Source organism: Heptranchias perlo, chromosome 7, assembly GCF_035084215.1.
Source record: "Heptranchias perlo isolate sHepPer1 chromosome 7, sHepPer1.hap1, whole genome shotgun sequence".
Classification (NCBI taxonomy): domain Eukaryota; kingdom Metazoa; phylum Chordata; class Chondrichthyes; order Hexanchiformes; family Hexanchidae; genus Heptranchias; species Heptranchias perlo.
In genome coordinates this window covers 96,680,045-96,706,822 of record NC_090331.1, presented here as the reverse complement: position 1 = coordinate 96,706,822, position 26,778 = coordinate 96,680,045, and the positions used below count along the sequence as shown (strand labels likewise).

The 26,778-nt window shown below is 43.6% G+C and overlaps 1 protein-coding gene across 5 annotated transcripts in view; it reads right to left on the bottom strand.

The window, feature by feature from the left end:
- pcnt (pericentrin) overlaps positions 1 to 26,778 on the bottom strand; it is a 314,588-nt gene that overhangs the window by 129,672 nt on the left and 158,138 nt on the right. For all 5 annotated transcript variants that reach the window (XM_067988139.1, XM_067988140.1, XM_067988141.1 and 2 more), the window contains exons 22-26: positions 25,762 to 25,917; positions 22,031 to 22,177; positions 7,196 to 7,347; positions 4,680 to 4,909; positions 3,549 to 3,772 (exon numbers count right to left, since the gene is read on the bottom strand). In XM_067988139.1, the coding sequence (XP_067844240.1) occupies positions 3,549 to 3,772; positions 4,680 to 4,909; positions 7,196 to 7,347; positions 22,031 to 22,177; positions 25,762 to 25,917 (909 nt within the window). The remainder of the gene's footprint in view (positions 1 to 3,548; positions 3,773 to 4,679; positions 4,910 to 7,195; positions 7,348 to 22,030; positions 22,178 to 25,761; positions 25,918 to 26,778) is intronic.

The window sequence follows — 26,778 nt, the reverse complement described above, 5'->3', positions numbered from 1 at the left end:
ATGTTGAAAGTGCACGTATGTGGACAAGATCATATTGGCTATCGTCATGATAGAAAAGCCTACTAGTATTCACCATCTTGGCTCATACAAGGAAGGTCACTTATCTAAGTTACTGGAGAGCATCCCTTGTTTCTGGAATCACAATCCAGCACGGAGTCAAAGCCTTCAGGGATGGAGGGGAGCATTTTGACAGGAGGGGCAGGGAGAGGCCTGTTTTTCTTTTTCATTCATAACTTCCCCAAAAATCATGGCAGAAAGGCATCCTTTAGTATAATTTCTAATATCTGCATTAAAGAAGAATGCCAAACATATGCTATTCTTCGGGAGACAGGTTTAAATACTGTATTCAATTATGAGCATTGCTCCACGTGGCATTCTTACAAATCTTTTAATGTCAACAGTTTTTCGTGGGCAAAACAAACAGCTCTAAAACAGGAGAAAGTCTTCTCGATTCAAGGTTTCTTCTCACCAATTGATAAATGTCTGATTTCAGTAAGAAACAAACTAACGACCATTTATCAGCAGTGTAAAGAAAATGTCATTCCACCGCCAATGGTTTTGGGGCAATATTACAGCATTCACCCAATGGTATCCAAATATAGTTTATCTTAAGAATCTAATATCCTGCTCTCCTCCGATTCACTTCCAATTTTTGTGTCATATCAGGTAGAGTTTGTCCACCACAAAGCTTTAGAGTTTGCAAATTTGCAGACCCAGGGCCACCAACAAAAAAAAACAGATTTCCAAGTAAGGAGATTTAGATCACATGCGCAATGACTTTGGACATGTACTCAGGTACATGAGTTTGTGTAAAACCAGGTTCAAGTCACACATCAACACCACAGCCGTCTCTTTTGGATTATTACATGCTTCTGGAGACAATTAGACATCTTCCAAAACGACCTTTCCATAAACTTAGGACTTACAACTAACATTTCCATCATTTTATACACAAGTTTCATCCAATAAAGCTTTTTTTGTGATTATTAAGGTTTTGCCCACATTTGTGGAAGTCCCTTATATGAGGTTTGTGTCTACATAAGTCAGGTGACTGAAAACTGGTCCTTGATCTCTTAATTGACCATCTAATTTGAGCAAACCACTGAGGTAAAGCAATTGGATTGGAAGTGCAAATTGCATCAATCTTCTCAGGTACTGGATGGGGAAGTGCAAACAGAATCACTCTCAGAGTTTCTGTATGATTGAGGGGACAGAACAAAAAGGCGTATGGGAAGGGAATGCTCCACAAGAGACAAATCATCCAATTTTACCAGGATACCTTCCGTTTGGCATCCACCTTTGTGATCCTTGTCCCTGGAATCAAATTTAAGCAACCTCAGAGAGAGGAATAATTCTGAATAACTTCACAGTTAAGACAGGTTAAGCACTGAATGAGAGACCTCACACGAAGGTGGCCTGAGGTCCAGCTCAGGTGACTGTATTTTGAGCTCTGAGCAGAAAGATAGATAGAATCAAAGAAAATTTACAGCACAGAAGGAGGCCATTCGGCCCATCGTGTCCGCATCGGCCGAAAATGAGCCACACAGCCTAATCCCACTTTCCAGCGGTTGGCCCATAGCCCTGTAGGTCACGGCACTTCAGGTGCACATCCAGGTACTTTTTAAATGAGTTGAGGGTTTCTGCCTCTACCACCCTTTCAGGCTGCCCCCTGGTTATTGACCCCTTTGCTAAGGGAAATAGGTCCTTTCTATCCACTCTATCTAGGCCCCTCAATTTTGAACACCTAATTAAATCACCCCTCAGCCTCCTCTGTTCCAAAGGGAACAACCCCAGCCTATCCCAACTTCCTTCATAGTTAAAATTCTCCAGTCCTGGCAATAGCCTCGTAAATCTCCTCTGTACCCTCTCTAGGGCAATTACATCCTTCTTGTAATGTGGTGACCAGAACTGTACACAGTACTCAAGCTGTGGCCTAACCAGTGTTTTATACAGTTCCAGCATAACTTCCCTGCTCTTATATTCTATGCCTCGGCTAATAAAGGAAAGTATTCCATATGCCTTCTTAACCACCTTATCTACCTGTCCTGCTGCCTTCAGGGATCTGTGGACATGCGCTCCAAGGTCCCTTTCAGTATCCTCCCATTTATTGTGTATTCCCTTGCCTTGTTTGCCCTCTCCACCCTCTCCAAATGCATTACCTCACATTTCTCTGGATTGAATTCCATTTGCCTCTTTTTTGTCCACCTGACCAGTCCATTGATATCTTCCTGCAGTCTACAGCTTTCCTCCTCACTATCAACCACACAGCCAATTTTTGTATCATCTGCAAACTTCTTAATCATGCTCCCTACATTTAAGTCCAAATCATTAATATATACCACAAAAAGCAAGGGAACTAGGAACTGAGCCCTGCAGAACCCCACTGGAAACAGTCTTCCAGTCACAAAAACACCCGTCAACCATTACCCTTTGCTTCCTGCCACTGAACCAATTTTGGATCCAACTAGCCATTCTCCCTCGGATCTCATGGGCTTGTACTTTTTTGACCAGTCTGCCATGTAGGACCTTGTCAAAAGCCTTGCTAAAATCCACGCCCCTTATCTTCCTCAAAAAATTCAATCAAGTTAGTCAGGCACGATCTTCCCTTAACAAATTCATGCTGACTGTCCTTGATTACTCCATGTCTAAGTGATGGTTCATCCTTTCCCTCAGAATTGATTCCAATAATTTTCCCACCACCGAGGTTAGACTGACTGGCCTGTAATTACTGGGTCTATCCGTTGCTCCCTTTTTAAACAACGATACAACGTTAGCAGTCCTCCAATCCTCCGGCACCATGCCTGTATCCAGTAAGGATTGGAAAATGATGGTCAGAACCTCTGCTATTTCCTCCCTTGCTTCTTTTAACAACCTGTTACGTTGGGTACCAGAGAACCATTTGCGGGGTATTAGAGATCAAGACCTGTGATCAATCTCACCCTGTGGTTCACAGAACAAATGGTTGTCTTACACATTTGAAGGGAGGCTGGCTGGTGGGGAATTTGATCTCTGAAGTGCTGTAGATATACAAAATTGCTTGCAACTTGGTTCGTTAGAAACAGGTCTCGTAATTTTAAAACGTGGGCTACAAGAGGATCTTTTACATCAAAAATCTAAGTGTAATCTGAATTTAGAATATTCAACAAGGTAACAAGTGCAATCTTCTCACCAAAAACCTACACAACAACCGTCAGATAATGCACATCCTGCAATGGGGGAGCTGCATATACTCAGCATAATAAAAACAGAGGGTTATGGGTGTGCAGTAGTGCAGGGTTTACATTTCACAAAGAAATAGAGCAGGATATGAATTTCTCCATGGTAATTTGGGAATAAAGTGTGATTCCCTTTCCAGCTGTACCATCTCAATCCTAGCAACATACTAGTGAATCTCCGCTGCACCATTTTATCCTGCTAGAACAGGGTGCCCAAAATTGCACACAATACTCCGACTGCAGATTCTCCCCATTAACTTAACTTAGCACATGGAGCATGTCAAAGAAACAGAACCAAGCAGCACTTTCCTCCTCTCCTCGAACAATACTTACTTGTCTCGTTGACTCTGTGACCAACTCCAGCAATTTTCCCACAGCAACCTGCAATCGGCCACACGTGCTGAGTATCAGCTCCTCATTTTCAGGCCCCACCTCAGGCCCAACGAACATACTTTCTGACAACCACTGGGAAAGCTCCAACCCTTCATCAGTCAGTGCTGACCATAAGCTGCTATCCTCAGTGATGGCTGCACTTTCCTGACTTGTGTTCAAATCACCTTTTTAAAAAAAAGTGTAAAATGGGTGGAGGGAAAGATGCAGCCATTTGGTCACAAAAAGAAATGACAAGTCCTGTCTCTAATTCTACCCTAAACAAACCCTTGCTTGGGACATCAAGATAATTATTTATAGTATATATATGCTTCAAGGACTCATCACAGCAAGAGATACGTTAAACATTAATGCTTCACAATTGTGTGGCACCACATGCCTCAACAAAATCTGCCTGTGTTCACCATTAACTTCAGAGCTTCATTAAAAACAAATTTAATTTTGAAGCAGTGAACCATGGTTTATTGGAAACAGCGTGAACATTTTGTACAAACCATAAAATCAAATATATTGGTCATACCAATAAGTTGATCTTGTTTGCAGATCAAAAACTTGTAATGCAACAATGCTTAACAGCTAGAATTATGTTCCCTGTCAATGGGACTTATGCATAGCAAAAATATCCCTAAAATACATTCCTTTAGCTCCTCCTGAGAAGTCTATTCACTATAACAGATGGTGAATCTGTGTTAAGTTTCTTCAATTTTTTTATATGCTTGTACTGAAGAGAGGAAGCACACTCTGGAAGGAAAACAGTGAAAGGGCAAATTAACTAGGCAGGTTAAAGTTCTGCTTCCACAATGAAGTAGAATTAATTCTCAGTTTTTACACATTTAGTCTCATATAAACCACCTATAACAATCTTGATTTTGGTAGGAGTATAAATTTTTATTTTGAATTATTCCTAGGATCCGACACTGTATCTCTTACAGCAGAAAACTGCTTGTGAATTTGCAGCTCTAATGCAGTTTGCCTGCCTTCTCTTTCAGCTACAGAATTTGTCTAATTTTGGGTGCAAGAGAGAAGAAATGACAAACTAAGATTATGTTAACAATTAGATTAGCTTAGGCGTACCTCTGTCTTGTTCCAGCAAAGCTTTAGGTTTCATCCATGGAGGTCTGCCTCTAACTCCCACCAGACTCTGCTTGCTCGCTCTTCCACCTTGATCCAGTGCACCTCCGGGCTGGTTTCTATCCAGGCAGAGCCCTACTTGCCTACTGATCATGTCTTCCAAGGCAAATGTCACTCTCACCACCTCTGAAAACAGCTTCAGCACTTGCTCATGGGAATGCTCCAAGTTTTTCCTGAATGGGAGCAAGAAACACCAATTAGTCGTTCAAGCTAATAAAAACACCCCAAAAATATTACTGTCTGAGGTTCTGTTTTGTTTACCTCATGGAATACTTCACCTACAGTTAATTTCGACATTGTTTAACTATCACAATTACTTCACATTAAACAAGTTGAATGTTCCACAAGCCTCAGTCACTAAATTGGCTGCTGTTCACATTTGGCCTAAGGGTGTATCAAAGCTGAGCCCAATCCTATCAACCAAATGTCCATTTTCTAGCAGGTGTTGCTGGACAATGATAAGAGAAGGGATACTGATACCAAGATTAATCAAAGTGCCTATACTATTGCCTGGCTGAGATCAGCTAACTCTGCACAGATTAAACCAGGGATCTTCCTGTATGGTTCAGCTAATCACTGGGTAAACACTAAGCCATCAGGAAAGCTAATGCTGACTTCATTGAGGATCTAGTCAAACACAACACAAAGAATTTTTTTAAAAGCCATGTCCAACACAATTAGCTAACATATATACAAACGGAGAATATTCTGTATGTGTATTTTCGCATGGCCCAGACGTGGCTCCACACAGATGGCTCTGGAGCATATGTTCCTGAGTGGGGCAGCACCAATTCTGAACACACACTATTCGCAATAACTCCAGAAGAAAATGAAATTCAAGTTAGAATCGGCCTGTCAAAACAGGATTTTTGTTGAGTAACTCACTTCAATGACAACTCTTAAAACAGTAAAGGCATGTTCATGTTTGGCATCACAAATTTTACCATAACATGATGCTCCAGCTCCTAATCAAGGAGCATAACTTAGCTGCCTTCCAAAGGACCTACATCTTAGCAAATCTGTGCATAAATTGTTGGCAATTTTATCTTATTTTTTACTGAATAAAACTCCAACTCCTTGTTCAGAATTTGTTAAAGGGATAAAAAGCAATCTGGTGGTGGAGCAAATACTGCACGGATCTGTATATGAAGCGGATCCCACCACATTCGCCTGTGTGCCATGTATCGTGGAGGAGAATGATGATGAAAGAAAGAAGAGAGTGGCTGAGGTGCGACTCCCAATTTGTGCTGAGTTAGTTGGTTTCAACCAGGCCAGCAGCTGGGCTACTATATTTGGCCTGTTAGCAAGGGAGTAAAAAAAAATACAGCCAGGATTCCATTAAGACCTGCTGGAAAGGATGCACATCTGGACATTGGGCAAAAATAGAATGGAACTCAGCATGCCTTCCACAATCAATGTCTGAACTCATGTAAAAATAGGCCAATTATATAGAAATACAGGACAAAAACTGAATTATCAGCTATTCATACTAGCCAATGTACATCAAAATAATCCTTTGCTCTCTGAATGAGGGCATACTGGCAAGGCTGCATTTATTGTACAATCCTTATTGCTCTGAAAAGGTAGTTTTGAGCCTTCTGTAGCAATTGTTTTCAAAGCTGAGTGACTTCCTAGGCCACTTCAGAGAGCACAAAGATAAACCAAGGGACTGGAGTCACATGTAGCCCAGACCTGGTAGGAGTGGTAATGCAAATCATGAAGGACAATGGTAAACAGACTGAATTTATAAAACAATCTGGAAGCTTTGTTAATCATTTTTTTTCTATCTACTAGTTCAAAAATTACCACATTTTTTGCAATCAATTTCACAACCGCCACGGTTAGATTTGAATTCAAGATTTCTGACTTGTTACTCCAGGACCATCATCAATAACTAGGTTACTGAGTCAGAGAAATGTGTGGTAATCACTCAACCCAACTACACAGCAATTATCTGTTTAGTCTTTTATGATCATAGCTCTCTGATTATAGCTTTGTGATTCACACACAAAAGATCCCATTGTGTGAATATCAGGAATATGAGAATTTCTGACATTTATAGTTTTCTATCTGAAGATATCTTAAATTCTGGGACCAATAGTAAATATATTAGTGGCACTTAAATAACCACAGAACCACTTGACCAGTGGAGGGGAAGAGAAAGAGGAGGGGGTGGTGGCATAGTAGAATCAATGTTAACTCAGAGGCTACACTACCATTAAAAAAGCACAGTTCCCAGTGCTGATGTTGCATAAAGTAGAAGAATAGTACTAATTTTAAATCAATAGAGTGTTTTGTACTATTGGAGCATTTCATTCAGCAGAAGTTGTCAGCCACTCATCTGCAAGCAGCTGCCATGCCTAGAGGTAGGATTCAAGCATACCTACCCTCTGTAAACATTTTAAAGTTTTAACTTGAAGTGAATGCAATTTACTGATTTTTCTTCCCTCCTCACTTACCGTTCATTAGCCAATCGTTCAAGGTCTGAGCGCAGCATGGCAACCAGATTGCCTCCTTCTTCATTCTCTCGGTCCCGACGCTGCAGTAGCGTCTCTAGCTCAGAGTTCTTGTCCTGTATCTCTCTCTGCAGGACCAATCCCTCGTCTTTCAGCTGGGGAAAGGGCAACAGTGAAGCCAAAGACAAGAAACCAGTCATTGTCAGGATTCATTTACTTCAACACAACATGAACAGCAGCAAAAAACACAAGGAAGAAGTTGGGACGGTGTTGTAGGAGGACACAACCTTCCATCCCATCCCATCCCATAGCAAAGAATGTCTCCTCTAATGGAGATGTTCATTATCTCCACATCATGACTACCATCGACACCACAAACTGCCTCCTCTAATGGAGTTCTAAGTGAATCAGTGTGGGCAATCTGAATTCAGTTATTGTTCACAGCACATTTTCATTTTTGAGAAATTCGGAATTTGTTTTACATTTTTTAGTTGGTGTACCCATCTGACATGCTCATTTGTCACAGCAGGCAGCTTAGCAGTATGTGGCGATTATCTTAAATGCACAGACCTCAGGACTCCAAAGTTGTTTATATCCCAACAGGTTCAGGTTCTTCAAGCACAAAGATTGAACTTCATTAACAAGGTTTATGAATGTTGAAAATTTATAAAATCTCCTCCTACATGTTTTGCTGCCGTTTACAGCACAATCCCTGATGTAATTTGCTTCAATCAGTGCCTCAGGGCTCATCTAACTACCTGTTTATACCACTGTTGATATGACAACAGCCATGTGTCACTGAAAACCAAAACACAGCTGCGTCTTGATATTACAAAACTGTTTTTGCTGTGCCAAAATTCTTCCTTTTCTTCATTGTTTAGCCTGCATCGCCGCAGAAATCTTGGAATTCGATTTTTAAAGGTTAAACTAAAAACACACATCTCAAGCAGATTTGACCAGGTTCTCTGGAGAGCAAGAAGGTGCTTCGTCACTTTCTACTAATAGCTAGCAAACTATTTCACCTCAAGAACAGAACACCAGCGTCAGAAGCTGGAGTCTAAGTGCACACTGCTGAAGAAGGAAGAATAGCAGCCAAGTGTTTTTGTTATTATTGAAGGAGAGGAGCAGCAGCAGCATCTGGGAAACACAACAGAAATGGCAAACAAAATTACAAACACAGCCTGTGCAGCTAAATCAGATTAAAGACCGATTAACTGTGATCTCCTAACCCAAAGCAATGGAGGTGAAAAATATATGGGAAATATCATCCTGATGTTGTCTAAAATAATTAAATTCAATCCAGTTCTAGTGTCTTTACAGTGACTAGGCACAGACATCGCTTCAATGGACCCCCCACAAAACTGCAACGTAAAAAAAATATGCAAACTAACCTGCCCGAACTTGTTTTCATGGGCAATAAATGGAGCTGGAAACATAACACACTGGTATTTGGATCTGGATAGGGATCAGCACATCAAGTTAAACCACTGTATTATTGCATTTAAAACCAAAACTTGTTAGATCTTCTTGGCTGTTGGGCAGCCAGGTTCTAAACAAATTCATGCAAATAAATTACTGCATGTGAGGACTAGCTGAGAGTGTAAACAAAGTCACTGGGACCCAGGGAATTCCCATTTACTTTTGTGTATTAAGGAGGCAGATACCCACTAGAGCTCTGCATGGTGCGATGAGTTAGCATCTCATGCACGCAATAGATTTTGCTGCTTTCAAACAATAAATGTTTCATTTAATGTAGCAACAAATTCTCAGGAGAGAAACATAAAGGGAAAAAAACATACAAAACGAAACTACAAAGCTAATTGCCTGGTTATATAAAAATACTACTGTAGTCCGCAGAGTATTTATGAAGGCAGCAGAGGCAATCTTTGGACTGTACTGTGCAAGACTGGCATACAGCCAACTGAAACCAGTTCAGCATTTAATACACTTAGTATACTGGCAATCAGAATTTCCAATATTCCACCATTTTTAAGTTTGTGGAGATGCTGATCAGTTGATGTACAAAACTGAAAGCTTCTATATAGACAGAGCAGAAACTATGTTCACTGAAAGAGTTAGCTAGTTTATCCATGTGGGTTGCTGCTTTCCTCTCCCCTGCTTGTGAGAAGAGGTGTCAGGACAGACTGAAGTGTTCAGGCCAGGAGGTTGCAGGGCAGACATAGGGGAAATGGGACGGACCTGTAAAGAGGAATCCTCAGCTGAGAAAAAAGGACATTTTGCTTATTATTTGTCTTTAGGCATAATTACATTAGGTGCTTCTGTAGTTTGGGTCCTCAGACAGATGTTCACCTAATCACCTCCAGCTCTACAACCCCCACCCACCTCAAACTGTGCAGCATCTAGTGCATCTCCCCCTCGCTTCACTTCACCTTGCCATGCCTTCAGCTGCCTTGGACTCACACTTTGGAATTCGCTCTATAAAGTCCTCCCACCATTCTTTCCTCCTCTAAGACCATCCTTAAAGTCTACGTCTTTGACCAAGGCCCTCCTAATCTTTCTTTTGGTTCAACGCGTTTTTCTTCAGACTTTTGTAAATTGGCATTGGTCATTTTTCAACATTAAAATCTCTATATAAATAAGTTGGTGTCCATGCACCAGCAACCCTGCACTACTAAAACAAGCTTCCTTATCCTGACAGCAGAATCGTAGACCCAGGAAATTGTGGGAGTGTAGATGTGGAACGTCAATGCACGAATGTCCACCTCCTGTATTCCTGAACTACCAAATGTAAAAGCACCAAGAATCTAGCACCGTACAGTGGCTACGCAATTATATAGCCTTTACACAGCACTGACTGTAAACAAAGATTTGTTTGGGTAATGCAACTTCATTTCAAAATATGCAACAGCAGAGAAACCAAGTTCCCGCAGAGCTGTAAATATAAGGAACAGATTCCCATCACAAAGAATTACTACTGTATTATTAATTCCACTGAAAAAGAGCTGGGTAAATATCTTAACTGAGCTGCTGAAGGTGATGAGAATAAGCAGATACATAGTATGTAGAACAATATGGATGCCCCCCTTTCCCTGGCTCTGTACTTGCTCAAAAACTTAAACTCTTAACATCGTCCAGTTCTGACGAAAGGTCTTCGACCTGAAAGGTTAACTCTGTTTCTTTCTCCACAGATGCTGCCTGACTTACTGAGCTTCTCCAGCATTTTCTGTTTTGATACCAAATTATAAAGGAGAGAGAGAGAGAGAGAGAGAGAGAAAGAATAGGTTCGAGGACTTACAGGTTTTTTTAAAAAATGATGAGAGGATTGGATACAGTCCACATGGATTATTTGAAATGGATAGGGATGGTAGGAATAAAAGATGTGCCTATAACATCTTGTAGGTAAAGAGTTACGTTAGATGCCGAGAAGTGTTTCTTTTTATAGAGAATCATCCCTCTGTCTGTTGAGACATGTGGTGAGTACTTTAAAAGGGGACTTGTCATGTTTCTGACAGAAGGACATTTCCAGTTAGAGAGGGTGAATTTCGACTTAGTTGTGAAGGTGATGAGTCACCTGGAACTTGCTTGATTGCCATAGGTAGTGGCAGAGGAATAGTCCAGAATTTTTTCTAAGGCGGCTCCAAGATTTGTTTTGCGTCTCCCAGGAGATGATATTGCTAGGGGTTGGGAGGACATTGTGAAAGGTGCGCTGTTGATTGGATGTGGTGGGCTTGATGAGCCTGGGGGTTTTCTCTCATCCTGGTATTTGTATGTTTGTTTAGTAGCATGAGAACTTCGGTTCATTCATTCATTCATTCATTCACTGCATCAGGATTCTAAAACCAATCAATAATGAGACAAACAGCCTTGAAGCTCCTGAACTCACTCCAACCAGATGCTCCATAAAGACACGGTCTGGGCCAACTTCCAGAATCGAGATCATAAAATGACCACCTTTCAAAACAAGATCATGTGACATTCTGCCCTAAATTCAGGGAGGCAGGATAGAAGCCCAGGATAACAAGTCCCTCAACCTGCTGGTCTCAACAATGACTTCAGCATTAACTTCAGACCTTAACCACTGCTCCCATTTTCTCTTAGACAGCAGTTGCTGGTAGTGCAGGATTGCTACATCAGGGCCTCCGGAAGTGGAGGACTGTTGTATGCTGGTGCTTGGGATTGGAATCCCCTATTAGCATATGGATTGTGGGGTGATCTGCACCCTTGGCATCACCTGCCTTTTCTCCCCCACCATACTCCTGGACCAATGGGTCAGATTCTCCATGCTTCCCCGCCCCCCCCCCCCCCACCTTGCTATTCTGCTGTAACCATGCACATATCCACTGGGTCTTAGATACATCTTTTATTTCTCTAATGTCTCTCATTATTTCCTCCTTTTGTCACATCATTAACACGTCTATCATTTAATCATCTCCTGTCCTCCACCGAATTACATACCATTTTTTTTTCCCCCTCCAAACTCTCTTTTCACTGGCTCTGTTCCCCCTTCAGCTGTGGCTCAGTGACAGCACTCTTGCCTCTGAGTCAGAAGTTTGTGGGCTCAAGTCCCACTCCAGAGACTTAAGCACAAAATCTAGGCTGTCGTAGGTGCTGTCCTCCGGATGCCCCATTTATCCCCTCAGGTGGGCGTAAAAGATCCCAAGGCACTATTTTGAAGAGAAGGGGAGTTTCTCCCAGTGTCCTGGTCAATATTTATCCCTCAATCAACATCACTAGAAACAGATAATCTGGTCATTATATCATTGGAGAAAGCAGAGTCCAGTCGGTGAACGGCGGGAAAGAGCGAGACCAGAGCGGGGATATAAACAGCACGGAGAGAGCGGAGTCCAGTCGGTGAGCAGCGGGAAAGAGCGAGACCAGAGCGGGGATATAAACAGCACGGAGAGAGCGGAGTCCAGTCGGTGAACGGTGGGAAAGAGCGAGACCAGAGCGGGGATATAAACAGCACGGAGAGAGCGGAGTCCAGTCGGTGAGCAGCGGGAAAGAGCGAGACCAGAGCGGGGATATAAACAGCACGGAGAGAGCGGAGTCCAGTCGGTGAACGGTGGGAAAGAGCGAGACCAGAGCGGGGATATAAACAGCACGGAGAGAGCGGAGTCCAGTCGGTGAACGGTGGGAAAGAGCGAGACCAGAGCGGGGATATAAACAGCACGGAGAGAGCGGAGTCCAGTCGGTGAACGGCGGGAAAGAGCAAGACCAGAGCGGGGATATAAACAGCACGGAGAGAGCGGAGTCCAGTCGGTGAACGGCGGGAAAGAGCGAGACCAGAGCGGGGATATAAACAGCACGGAGAGAGCGGAGTCCAGTCGGTGAACGGTGGGAAAGAGCGAGACCAGAGCGGGGATATAAACAGCGAGGAGAGAGCGGAGTCCAGTCGGTGAACGGCGGGAAAGAGCGAGACCAGAGCGGGGATATAAACAGCGCAGAGAGAGCGGAGTCCAGTCGGTGAGCAGCGGGAAAGAGCGAGACCAGAGCGGGGATATAAACAGCACGGAGAGAGCGGAGTCCAGTCGGTGAACGGTGGGAAAGAGCGAGACCAGAGCGGGGATATAAACAGCACGGAGAGAGCGGAGTCCAGTCGGTGAGCAGCGGGAAAGAGCGAGACCAGAGCGGGGACATAAACAGCACGGAGAGAGCGGAGTCCAGTCGGTGAACGGCGGGAAAGAGCGAGACCAGAGCGGGGATATAAACAGCACGGAGAGAGCGGAGTCCAGTCGGTGAACGGCGGGAAAGAGCAAGACCAGAGCGGGGATATAAACAGCACGGAGAGAGCGGAGTCCAGTCGGTGAACGGCGGGAAAGAGCGAGACCAGAGCGGGGATATAAACAGCACGGAGAGAGCGGAGTCCAGTCGGTGAACGGTGGGAAAGAGCGAGACCAGAGCGGGGATATAAACAGCGAGGAGAGAGCGGAGTCCAGTCGGTGAACGGCGGGAAAGAGCGAGACCAGAGCGGGGATATAAACAGCGCAGAGAGAGCGGAGTCCAGTCGGTGAGCAGCGGGAAAGAGCGAGACCAGAGCGGGGATATAAACAGCACGGAGAGAGCGGAGTCCAGTCGGTGAACGGTGGGAAAGAGCGAGACCAGAGCGGGGATATAAACAGCACGGAGAGAGCGGAGTCCAGTCGGTGAGCAGCGGGAAAGAGCGAGACCAGAGCGGGGATATAAACAGCACGGAGAGAGCGGAGTCCAGTCGGTGAACGGCGGGAAAGAGCGAGACCAGAGCGGGGATATAAACAGCACGGAGAGAGCGGAGTCCAGTCGGTGAGCAGCGGGAAAGAGCGAGACCAGAGCGGGGATATAAACAGCACGGAGAGAGCGGAGTCCAGTCGGTGAACGGCGGGAAAGAGCGAGACCAGAGCGGGGATATAAACAGCACGGAGAGAGCGGAGTCCAGTCGGTGAACGGCGGGAAAGAGCGAGACCAGAGCGGGGATATAAACAGCGCAGAGAGAGCGGAGTCCAGTCGGTGAGCAGCGGGAAAGAGCGAGACCAGAGCGGGGATATAAACAGCACGGAGAGAGCGGAGTCCAGTCGGTGAACGGCGGGAAAGAGCGAGACCAGAGCGGGGATATAAACAGCGCAGAGAGAGCGGAGTCCAGTCGGTGAGCGGCGGGAAAGAGCGAGACCAGAGCGGGGATATAAACAGCGCAGAGAGAGCGGAGTCCAGTCGGTGAACGGTGGGAAAGAGCGAGACCAGAGCGGGGATATAAACAGCGCAGAGAGAGCGGAGTCCAGTCGGTGAACGGCGGGAAAGAGCGAGACCAGAGCGGGGATATAAACAGCGCAGAGAGAGCGGAGTCCAGTCGGTGAACGGAGGGAAAGAGCGAGACCAGAGCGGGGATATAAACAGCGCAGAGAGAGCGGAGTCCAGTCGGTGAACGGCGGGAAAGAGCGAGACCAGAGCGGGGATATAAACAGCGCAGAGAGAGCGGAGTCCAGTCGGTGAACGGTGGGAAAGAGCGAGACCAGAGCGGGGATATAAACAGCGCAGAGAGAGCGGAGTCCAGTCGGTGAACGGCGGGAAAGAGCGAGACCAGAGTGGGGATATAAACAGCGAGGAGAGAGCGGAGTCCAGTCGGTGAGCCACCCACCATGTTCTGAGAAAAATCCAAGTGTGAAGGCAGTAAGGGAGAGTGTACAAAACATGACCGGACAGATGGTCTGAGAAAGCAGGGCAAAGACCAAGGGAAGTCTAGATTAAACTGCATTTATTTCAATGCAAGAAGTCTGATGGGCAAGGCAGATGAACTCAGGGCATGGATGGGTACATGGGACTGGGATGTTATAGCTATTACTGAAACATGGATAAGGGAGGGGCAGGACTGGCAGCTCAATGTTCCAGGGTACAGATGCGATAGGAAAGATAGAGCAGGAGGTAAGAGAGGAGGGGGAGTTGCGTTCTTGATTAGGGAGAACATCACGGCAGTAGTGAGAGGGGATATATCCGAGGGTTCGCCCACTGAGTCTATATGGGTAGAACTGAAAAATAAGAAGGGAGAGATCACTTTGATAGGATTGTACTACAGACCCCCAAATAGTCAACGGGAAATTGAGGAGCAAATATGTAAGGAGATTACAGACAGCTGCAAGAAAAATAGGGTGGTAATAGTAGGGGACTTTAACTTTCCCAACATTGACTGGGACAGCCATAGCATTAGGGGCTTGGATGGAGAGAAATTTGTTGAGTGTATTCAGGAGGAATTTCTCATTCAGTATGTGGATGGCCCGACTAGAGAGGGGGCAAAACTTGACCTCCTCTTGGGAAATAAGGAAGGGCAGGTGACAGAAGTGTTAGTGAGGGATCACTTTGGGACAAGTGATCATAATTCCATTAGTTTTAAGATAGCTATGGAGAAGGATAGGTCTGGCCCAAAAGTTAAAATTCTAAATTGGGGAAAGGCCAATTTTGATGGTATTAGACAGGATCTTTCAGAAGTTGATTGGGAGAGTCTGTTGGCAGGCAAAGGGACGTCTGGTAAGTGGGAGGCTTTCAAAAGTGTGTTAACCAGGGTTCAGGGTAAGCACATTCCTTATAAAGTGAAGGGCAAGGCTGGTAGAAGTAGGGAACCTTGGATGACTCGGGAGATTGAGGCACTAGTCAAAAAGAAGAAGGAGGCATATGACATGCATAGGCAGCTGGGATCAAGTGGATCCCTTGAAGAGTATAGAGATTGCCGGAGTAGAGTTAAGAGAGAAATCAGGAGGGCAAAAAGGGGATATGAGATTGCTTTGGCAGATCAGGCAAAGGTGAATCCAAAGAGCTTCTACAAATACATAAAGGGCAAAACGGTAACCAGGGAGAGAGTAGGGCCTCTTAAGGATCAACAAGGTCATCTATGTGCGGAACCACAAGAAATGGGTGAGATCCTGAATGAATATTTCACATCGGTATTTACGGTTGAGAAAAGCATGGATGTTAGGGAACTTGGGGAAATAAATAGTGATGTCTTGAGGAGTGTACATATTACAGAGAGGGAGGTGCTGGAAGTCTTAACGCGCATCAAGGTAGATAAATCTCCGGGACCTGATGAAATGTATCCCAGGACGTTATGGGAGGTTAGGGAGGAAATTGCGGGTCCCCTAGCAGAGATATTTGAATCATCATCCGCTACAGGTGAGGTGCCTGAAGACTGGAGGGTAGCAAATGTTGTGCCTTTGTTTAAGAAGGGCGGCAGGGAAAGCCTGGGAACTACAGACCAGTGAGCCTGACATCTGTAGTGGGTAAGTTGTTAGAGGGTATTCTGAGGGACAGGATCTACAGGCATTTGGAGAGGCAGGGACTAATTAGGAACAGTCAGCATGGTTTTGAGAGGAAAATCATGTCTCACGAATTTGATTGAGTTTTTTGAAGGGGTAACCAAGAAGATAGATGAGGGCTGTGCAGTAGACGTGGTCTACATGGACTTCAGCAAAGCATTTGACAAGGTACCGCATGGTAGGTTGTTACAGAAGGTTAAATCTCATGGGATCCAAGGTGAGGTAGCCAATTGGATACAAAATTGGCTTGACGACAGAAGACAGAGGGTGGTTGTAGAGGGTTGTTTTTCAAACTGGATGCCTGTGTCCAGCGGTGTGCCTCAGGGATCGGTGCTGGGTCCGCTGTTATTTGTTATTTATATTAATGATTTGGATGAGAATTTAGGAGGCATGGTTAGTAAGTTTGCAGATGACACCAAGATTGGTGGCATTGTGGACAGTGTAGAAGGTTATCTAGGATTGCAACGGGATCTTGATCAATTGGGCCAGTGGGCCGATGAATGGCAGATGGAGTTTAATTTAGATAAATGTGAGGTGATGCATTTTGGAAGATCGAATCGGGCCAGGACCTATGCCGTTAATGGTAGGGCGTTGGGGAGAGTTATAGAACAAAGAGATCTAGGAGTACAGATTCATAGCTCCTTGAAAGTGGCGTCACAGGTGGATGGGGTGGTGAAGAAGGCATTCGGCATGCTTGGTTTCATTGGTCAGAACATTGAATGCAGGAGTTGGGATGTCTTGTTGAAGTTGTACAGGGCATTGGTGAGGCCACACTTGGAGTACTGTGTACAGTTCTGGTCACCCTATTATAGAAAGGATATTATTAAACTAGAAAGAGTGCAGAAAAGATTTACGAGGATGCTACCGGGACTTGATGGTTTGACTTATAGGGAGAGGTTAGACAGACTGGGACTTTTTTCCCTGGAGAGTAGGAGGTTAAGGGGTGATCTTATAGAAGTCTATAAAATAATGAGGGGCATAGATAAGGTCGATAGTCAAAATCTTTTCCCAAAGGTAGGGGAGTCTATCACGAGGGGGCATAGATTTAAGGTGAGAGGGGAGAGATACAAAAGGGTCCAGAGGGGCAATGTTTTCACTCAAAGGGTGGTGAGTGTCTGGAACGAGCTGCCAGAGGCAGTAGTAGAGGCGGGTACAATTTTGTCTTTTAAAAAGCATTTGGACAGTTACATGGGTAAGATGGGTATAGAGGGATATGGGCCAAGTGCAGGCAATTGGGACTAGCTTAGTGGTATAAACTGGGCGACATGGACATGTTGGGCCGAAGGGCCTGTTTCCATGTTGTAACTTCTATGATTCTATGATTCTATGATTGAATTTTGCATTCAGTTTGAGGGAGAGAAGAGTAAGTCTAAGACTAGTGTTTCAAACTTAAATAAGGGCAATTATGAGGGCATGAAGACAGAGCCGGCTAAAGTGAACTGGGAACTTAGGTTAAGGCATATATCAGTAGAGAACACGCAGCAAAGATACATTCCAGTGAGAAAGAAAGACTCGAGGGGAAGGACATACCATCCGTGGATAACTAAAGAAGTTAAAGATAGTATCAAATTGAAAGAAAAAGCATACAATTCCGTGAAGATTAGTGGCCGGTCAGAAGATTGGACAGAATATAAAAAACAGCAAAGAATGACTAAAAGAATAATAAGGAGGGAGAAATTAGAGTACGAGAGAAAGCTAGCTAGAAAGAAATATAAAAACAGATAGTAAGAGTTTCTACAGGGATTTAAAAAGGAAAAAAAAGAGTAAGTAAAGTGAGCGTTGGCTCTCTAGAGAGTGAGCCTGCGGAATGAATAATGGAGAATAAGGAAATGGCGGATGAATTGAATAGATATTTTGCATCCGTCTTCACTGTAGAGGGTACAAGTAACATGCTAGAAATAATTGTGAATCAAGAGGTGAATGGGAGGGAGGAACTTAAAACATTTATAATCACCAGGGAAAGGGTTTTGAAAAAAATATTAGAACCAAAAGCTGACTAGTCCCCAGGTCCTTATGAACTTCATCCTAGGGTCTGAAAAGAAGTCACTGCAAAGATGCATTGGTATTAATTTTCCAAAATTTCCTAGATTCTGGAAGGGTCCCATCAGATTGGAAAATAGCGAATGTACCTCCTCTATTCAAGAAAGGAGGGAGACAGAAAGCAGGAAACTACAGGTCAGTTAGCTTAACATCTGTCATAGGGAAAATGCTAGAATCTATTATTAAGGAGGTTATAGCAGAGCGGAGTCCAGTCGGTGAGCAGCGGGAAAGAGCGAGACCAGAGCGGGGATATAAACAGCGCAGAGAGAGCGGAGTCCAGTCGGTGAACGGCGGGAAAGAGCGAGACCAGAGCGGGGATATAAACAGCGCAGAGAGAGCGGAGTCCAGTCGGTGAACGGAGGGAAAGAGCGAGACCAGAGCGGGGATATAAACAGCGCAGAGAGAGCGGAGTCCAGTCGGTGAACGGCGGGAAAGAGCGAGACCAGAGCGGGGATATAAACAGCGCAGAGAGAGCGGAGTCCAGTCGGTGAACGGTGGGAAAGAGCGAGACCAGAGCGGGGATATAAACAGCGCAGAGAGAGCGGAGTCCAGTCGGTGAACGGCGGGAAAGAGCGAGACCAGAGTGGGGATATAAACAGCGAGGAGAGAGCGGAGTCCAGTCGGTGAGCCACCCACCATGTTCTGAGAAAAATCCAAGTGTGAAGGCAGTAAGGGAGAGTGTACAAAACATGACCGGACAGATGGTCTGAGAAAGCAGGGCAAAGACCAAGGGAAGTCTAGATTAAACTGCATTTATTTCAATGCAAGAAGTCTGATGGGCAAGGCAGATGAACTCAGGGCATGGATGGGTACATGGGACTGGGATGTTATAGCTATTACTGAAACATGGATAAGGGAGGGGCAGGACTGGCAGCTCAATGTTCCAGGGTACAGATGCGATAGGAAAGATAGAGCAGGAGGTAAGAGAGGAGGGGGAGTTGCGTTCTTGATTAGGGAGAACATCACGGCAGTAGTGAGAGGGGATATATCCGAGGGTTCGCCCACTGAGTCTATAAGGTTGAACTGAAAAATAAGAAGGGAGAGATCACTTTGATAGGATTGTACTACAGACCCCCAAATAGTCAACGGGAAATTGAGGAGCAAATATGTAAGGAGATTACAGACAGCTGCAAGAAAAATAGGGTGGTAATAGTAGGGGACTTTAACTTTCCCAACATTGACTGGGACAGCCATAGCATTAGGGGCTTGGATGGAGAGAAATTTGTTGAGTGTATTCAGGAGGAATTTCTCATTCAGTATGTGGATGGCCCGACTAGAGAGGGGGCAAAACTTGACCTCCTCTTGGGAAATAAGGAAGGGCAGGTGACAGAAGTGTTAGTGAGGGATCACTTTGGGACAAGTGATCATAATTCCATTAGTTTTAAGATAGCTATGGAGAAGGATAGGTCTGGCCCAAAAGTTAAAATTCTAAATTGGGGAAAGGCCAATTTTGATGGTATTAGACAGGAACTTTCAGAAGTTGATTGGGAGAGTCTGTCGGCAGGCAAAGGGACGTCTGGTAAGTGGGAGGCTTTCAAAAGTGTGTTAACCAGGGTTCAGGGTAAGCACATTCCTTATAAAGTGAAGGGCAAGGCTGGTAGAAGTAGGGAACCTTGCATGACTCGGGAGATTGAGGCCCTAGTCAAAAAGAAGAAGGAGATATATGACATGCATAGACAGCTGGGATCAAGTGGATCCCTTGAAGAGTATAGAGATTGCCGGAGTAGAGTTAAGAGAGAAATCAGGAGGGCAAAAAGGGGACATGAGATTGCTTTGGCAGATAAGGCAAAGGAGAATCCAAAGAGCTTCTACAAATACATAAAGGGCAAAAGAGTAACTAGGGAGAAAGTGGGGCCTCTGAAGGATCAACAAGGTCATCTATGTGCGGAACCACAAGAGATGGGTGAGATCCTAAATGAATATTTCACATCGGTATTTACGGTTGAGAAAGGCATGGATGTTAGGGAACTTGGGGAAATAAATAGTGATGTCTTGAGGAGTGTACATATTACAGAGAGGGAGGTGCTGGAAGTCTTAACGCGCATCAAGGTAGATAAATCTCCGGGACCTGATGAAATGTATCCCAGGACGTTATGGGAGGTTAGGGAGGAAATTGCGGGTCCCCTAGCAGAGATATTTGAATCATCATCCGCTACAGGTGAGGTGCCTGAAGATTGGAGGGTAGCAAATGTTGTGCCTTTGTTTAAGAAGGGCGGCAGGGAAAAGCCTGGGAACTACAGACCGGTGAGCCTGACATCTGTAGTGGGTAAGTTGTTAGAGGGTATTCTGAGAGACAGGATCTACAGGCATTTGGAGAGGCAGGGACTGATTAGGAACAGTCAGCATGGTTTTGTGAGAGGAAAATCATGTCTCACGAATTTGATTGAGTTTATTGAAGGGGTAACCAAGAAGATAGATGAGGGCTGTGCAGTAGACGTGGTCTACATGGACTTTAGCAAAGCCTTTGACAAGGTACCGCATGGTAGGTTGTTACATAAGGTTAAATCTCACGGGATCCAAGGTGAGGTAGCCAATTGGATTACAAAATTGGATTGACGACAGAAGACAGAGAGTGGTTGTAAAGGGTTGTTTTTCAAACTGGAGGCCTGTATCCAGCAGTGTGCCTCAGGGATCGGTGCTGGGTCCGCTGTTATTTGTTATTTATATTAATGATTTGGATGAGAATTTAGGAGGCATGGTTAGTAAGTTTGCAGATGACACCAAGGTTGGTGGCATTGTGGACAGTGAAGAAGGTTATCTGGGATTGCAACGGGATCTTGATAAATTGGGCCAGTGGGCCGATGAATGGCAGATGGAGTTTAATTTAGATAAATGTGAGGTGATGCATTTTGGTAGATCGAATCGGGCCAGGACCTACTCCGTTAATGGTAGGGCGTTGGGGAGAGTTATAGAACAAAGAGATCTGGGAGTACAGGTTCATAGCTCCTTGAAAGTGGAGTCACAGGTGGATAGGGTGGTGAAGAAGGCATTCGGCATGCTTGGTTTCATTGGTCAGAACATTGAATACAGGAGTTGGGATGTCTTGTTGAAGTTGTACAAGACATTAGTAAGGCCACACTTGGAATACTGTGTACAGTTCTGGGCACCCTATTATAGAAAGGATATTATTAAACTAGATAGAGTGCAGAAAAGATTTACTAGGATGCTACCGGGACTTGATGGTTTGACTTATAGGGAGAGGTTGGATAGACTGAGACTTTTTTCCCTGGAGAGTAGGAGGTTAAGGGGTGATCTTATAGAAGTCTATAAAATAATGAGGGGCATAGATAAGGTCGATAGTCAAAATCTTTTCCCAAAGGTAGGGGAGTCTATAACGTGGGGGCATAGATTTAAGGTGAGAGGGGAGAGATACAAAAGGGTCCAGAGGGGCAATTTTTTCACTCAAAGGGTGGTGAGTGTCTGGAACGAGCTGCCAGAGGCAGTAGTGGAGGCGGGTACAATTTTGTCTTTTAAAAAGCATTTGGACAGTTACATGGGTAAGATGGGTATAGAGGAATATGGGCCAAGTGCAGGCAATTGGGACTAGCTTAGTGGTATAAACTGGGCGACATGGACATGTTGGGCCGAAGGGCCTGTTTCCATGTTGTAAACTTCTATGATTCTATGATTGTTTGTGGGATCTTGCTGTGCACAAATTGGCTGCCGTGTTCCCTACATTACAACAGTGACTACACTTCAAAAAGTATTTCTGAGTGTAAAGTGCTTTAGGACGATCTACGGTTGTGAAAGGCGCTATTGTAAATGCAAGTCTTTCTTTTTTCTTTCATTCTTACAAGCTGTTTATCTGTAACATCTCCCAGATCAGACAAAAGGTCATCAACCTTAAACATTAACCCTACCTTCCTATCTCCTCAAATACTGCCTGAGCTACTGAGTGTTTCCAGCATTTTCTGTTTTTATAGCAAGTCCATCCTCTGGATCATATATGCAATATTAGCATAAGGGCAAATAATAGGATATGTCGCACAAGATTTCTTGAGTGGGTTGGAATTAGGCATCAATGTTTAAGTACATTCTGCACAAGGAATTTCTAAGATTTCACCTGTTTGGTTAGCTCTGTATGCTGCTGGAGCTGTGTTGACAACAGATTCTTCTCTTCTTGGAGCAGTTGTTTTGTTTTGTCTTGCTCCTGAATAAAGGCATCCTTTAGTTCTTGCAGTGCAATGCTCTTCTCAACTTCAAACTCATCCTGCACAGAAAGCACCATTCAGGGAAACATACTGGTTATTTCATAACCATAAAATGACAAGTCTTCAGGATAACGCACTGCACTGTGATGAAACACATCAGACCAATGGTCAAATCCAGATTTTTGTTGCACACAACAGTAGAAAGTAAATATTGCAGATATTGATTTCATGTCTATTTCACTATTTGAGAAACTCGCCCAGTTCTACAAAATATTGAAATGGGTATGGAATAAGGTCTCCTGACCTGGTAGGATCACCATCATGCTTTGTACTAGAAGAATTCTCCACATGCTACTGGGATAAACCCAGATTATCAAAAAGAATCTCTTAAACTTATCAAGCAATCCTCTGACTCTCCCCCACACTTCATATATACCTTTGGCTGTCACAGTCATTTGCATAGATTTTTTCAAACACAATGTGGTTTTGGAAGACATAATTAGACATAAATCCATACAACTCGATAGGGATAGTGAGGGTCCAAAGGATAAATGTACGTTATGTGGAGGATGTTTGTCCTTCGAAATATGAATATCGCTTTACCAGACATGTAACCTATCTTTGTGTATTTTTATTTTCATACGTCACAGGCTACAAGGATTCAGTCTGAAACGCACAGTTGGCAAGGGATGCTGGATCTTTCGGCGATGCAACACCAGCATTTAAAATACATCTCCGAACAGTAAAACTTTAGAGGACTGGGTCCACACTATAAAGTCACCAACACTCAAACCACATCAAAGCGGTGTCACTTCCACAACTTACCCCACTGGTAACTTGGGCAAATCCTAGTGGTATGTGAAAGATGTGAATGAAGAAAATATAATACAATCAGAGATGGTACTAAAAACATTGAAGTAGACCTTGAGATTCATAGAATTTACAACACAGGAGGACACCATTCACATTATCATACCTGTGCTAGCTCTTCAACTAGAACCATCTACTCTAATTCAACTTCGCTGCCATGTCCCTATATCCTTTTATATTCTTCCTTATCAAGTACTTAACCAACTCTCATGATTTCTATCACCATTTTGGTAAAGCATTCTATGTTCTAATAACATTCTTTATGAAAAAAATGTTGACTTTTCTCTTCATTCCTCAAGTAATAATCTGAGTCTATGCCTCCTTGTTACTCATATGTTAACCATTCAAAACTTTTCATAATTTTGAAAATCACATACTCCTATTAACCTTCTTTGTTTCAGTTTAAAAAAAAACTTTTCAAGCCTATCTTCATGAAAAGAATCTCTAATTCCTGGTATCATTCTACTGAATCTTCACTGCATCCTTTCCATGGGATGAATGACCTTACTAGAATAGGGTGCCCAGACGTGGACACAAAATTCAAACTATGGCCTGACTAACGTCTTGTATTGATTCAGCATCGCTTCCTTGCTTTTCAAGGCCCTACGTAGAAAACGTGCAAACCTATTTGTCCTTTTTGTGGTCCTTTCCACCGGTACTGCTACCTTTAAAGGTGTATTATGCCCGCACTCTAGATTTCTCTGTTCCTCCACTCTGTTAAAAGTCTTATCGTTTAGGGTATAATTTCTTTCAATGTTATTTTCCTAAAACATGCTGCTTCATATTTTTCTGTATCTGCCACCCAACTATCCTCCTGCAATCTCTAGCATTCTTTTTCACATTTGGAACCATTAATAAAGTTTTGATAACATTCCCCTTGGACATATCACTTATATAAATGGAAAACAGATCCTTAGGGCATATCACTACCCACATTCCGTCAATCCAAAACTGATCCCTTTACCTCTACTCTTTCTGTCCCTCTATCCATGCACTAGAATCATTGAATAGAATCATAGAACGGTTACAGCACAGAAGGAGGCCAATCGGCCCGTCGAGTCCATGCCTGCTCTCAACAAGAGCAATCCAGCTATTCCCACTGGCCCACCCTATCCCGTAGCCCTGCAAATGTTTTCCCTTCAAGTACTTATCCAGTTCCTTTTTGAAAGCCACAAATGAATCTGCCTCCACCACCCCCTCAGGCAGTGCATTCCAGATCATAACCACTCGCTGTGTAAAAAAGTTTTAGAATTGTACCCTTTAGTTTATATTGCCTCTCCTTGTGCTTCCCACCAAAATGTACCACTTCGCACTTTTCTGTGTTAAATTTCATCTGCCACATGTCCACCAGCCTGTCGACATCCTCTTGAAGTCTATCACTATCCTCCTTACTACACTTCCAAATTTTGTGTAATCTGCAAATTTTGATATTGTGCCCTGTACACCAAGTCATTAATATAGATCAAGAAAAGCAATGGTCCTAGTACTGATTCCTGGTGAACACCATAGTACACCTCCCTCCAGTCTGAAAAACAACCGTTCACCACTACTCTCTGTTTCCTGTTACTTAGCCAATTTTGTATCCATACTGCCCCTTTTATTCCATGGGCTTCATCTATGATGACAAGCCTATTATGCGTCACTTTTTCAAACGCCTTTTAAAAGTCCACGTACACTATTTCAACTGCATTGCCCTCATCAACCCTCTGTGTTACCTCATCAAAAAACTCTATCAAGTTAGGTAAACACGATTTACCTTTAACAAATTCGTGCTGGCTTTCCTTAATTAATCCACACTTGTCCAAATGACTATTAACTTTGTCCCGGATTATCATTTCTGAAAGTTTCCCCACCACCAAGGTTAAACTGACTGGCCTGTAGTTGCTGGGTTTATCCTTACACCCTTTTTTGAACAAGGGTGTAATATTTGCAATTCTCCAGTCCTCTGGCACCACCCCTGTATCTACGGATGTTTGGAAGATTACGGCCAGCACCTCCGCAATTTCCACCCTTACTTCCCTCAGCAACCTAGGATGCATCCCATCCGGACCGGGTGACTTATTTACTTTAAGTACAGCTAGCCTTGCTTTTTATCGATTTTTACCCCATCCAGTATTTCAACTACCTCTTCTTTTGCATCCCCTTTAAAACCATGTTCCTTAGTTTTGGCAACAAATTTATGTACCCCCTTATCAAATACCTTCTGTGGATTGATACCAACAAAAATTAACACGAACGTTGCCAGGTTGTTGTAAGAAGCCAACCAGTTAAGGAAGGGGCCTCCAGTCACTACTCAGTCTGGCTGACATGTGATTCCAGTCATATATTGAATCTCAATGCCTTCAGGGTAACTAGAGATGGGCAATAAATACTGCCTTGCTAGTGTCAGCCACATTCCAAGAACAAAACAAAACCCATATATACACTATCCCCTGTTAGATTATTAAGCATGCTAACTTTGGCAACTAATTTCCAACCTTTACATTTAATCTAATACCTTTACATTTTCATCTCATTGCAGAAGCTGAAACAGTTACTAGTCAAATGTAATCAATTTGCAAAACTAGTCAGAGAGGTGCCCATTGTTACCCTATGGAATTGCAGGTGCCGTACATTCTCAATTATAGGTTGCATATTCTGAAAGAGTCAAACTGAGGGGAAGTAAAACATAATTAAAGACCCTAAACACCAAAGCAGTCCAATGTGAAAAGTTTGCCATTTTTCCACAACCTCTTCCTTTATCATAATGTCCCCAATTGCTTGTGTTCATTACCTTGAGCTGTTTAATTTGCTGAGCAAGCAAGAACTCAGACTGGCTCTTGAGAAGCTCGAACTCCTCCTCGAACTGCAGTAGTTGCTGAGATTTCTCGGTTTCAAAGTGGGACTGCAGCTTCTGTCGCACTATTTCAATTTCTGACTTGGTGTGAACCTAGCAGTCAAAAGTACAATAATTCAAATAATGAGCGTACAAGGTTGCTGAACTAAACAAGCAGCAAAACTAAATCTCAGAGCGATAATATATTGTAGACTATGACACAACATCCAGAGAGATCATAATGGGCAGGCCATCTTTTGGGATTTTTTACTATTTAAATTAGGAGTAATTTGGGGTTGTTCATATTAAGATAGTGCTATTAAGTTAAATTCAGCTCAACAAGTTAAATCCATTAACAGCTTTTGGGAATGCCAATTAGAATTTAGCAGATGAGGAATTAGACCCAGTCAAAGCATCTATTCAGGGTGGTATTTCTCACATACCACATCAGTTTGATGCAATGACATTTGGTAACAAAGCCTAGAGGGGAAATTGGATATAATAATGTTGCAATGACTTCGGTCATACAACAGGGAGTATTGCCAGAGAAGCTCACACCTAGAAGGACAGTAGTTGGTTTGATTGGCAGCTCAACTGGTCAATCCCCAGGCATGACGAGTTGGGAAGAGAGTCAGAGGTCAAACATGGGGATCGGTAAACCAATAAAGTTTGTAAGGAATATTAATCAAAAGGGCACCAAAGAAATCCTCAATACCTTCACCATAACGCCTCAAAGAATCTGTGAGTTTACCATTCACATCTAGAGAAGTTCCAGATGTCTAGCTTTTACATCAACCGGTCAAAATAATACTAACACTTACAACCCTCTAGTAGGATACACATAAGTAACCAAGTGAATGAGCTAACCTCTTCTTGCCAAAATCAAAAAGGAAATCAGACAATGAAATCATGAACCAACATTTCTTCATTAACATACATTTAGCAACATCTTATAGTACACAAAATACTTGAATA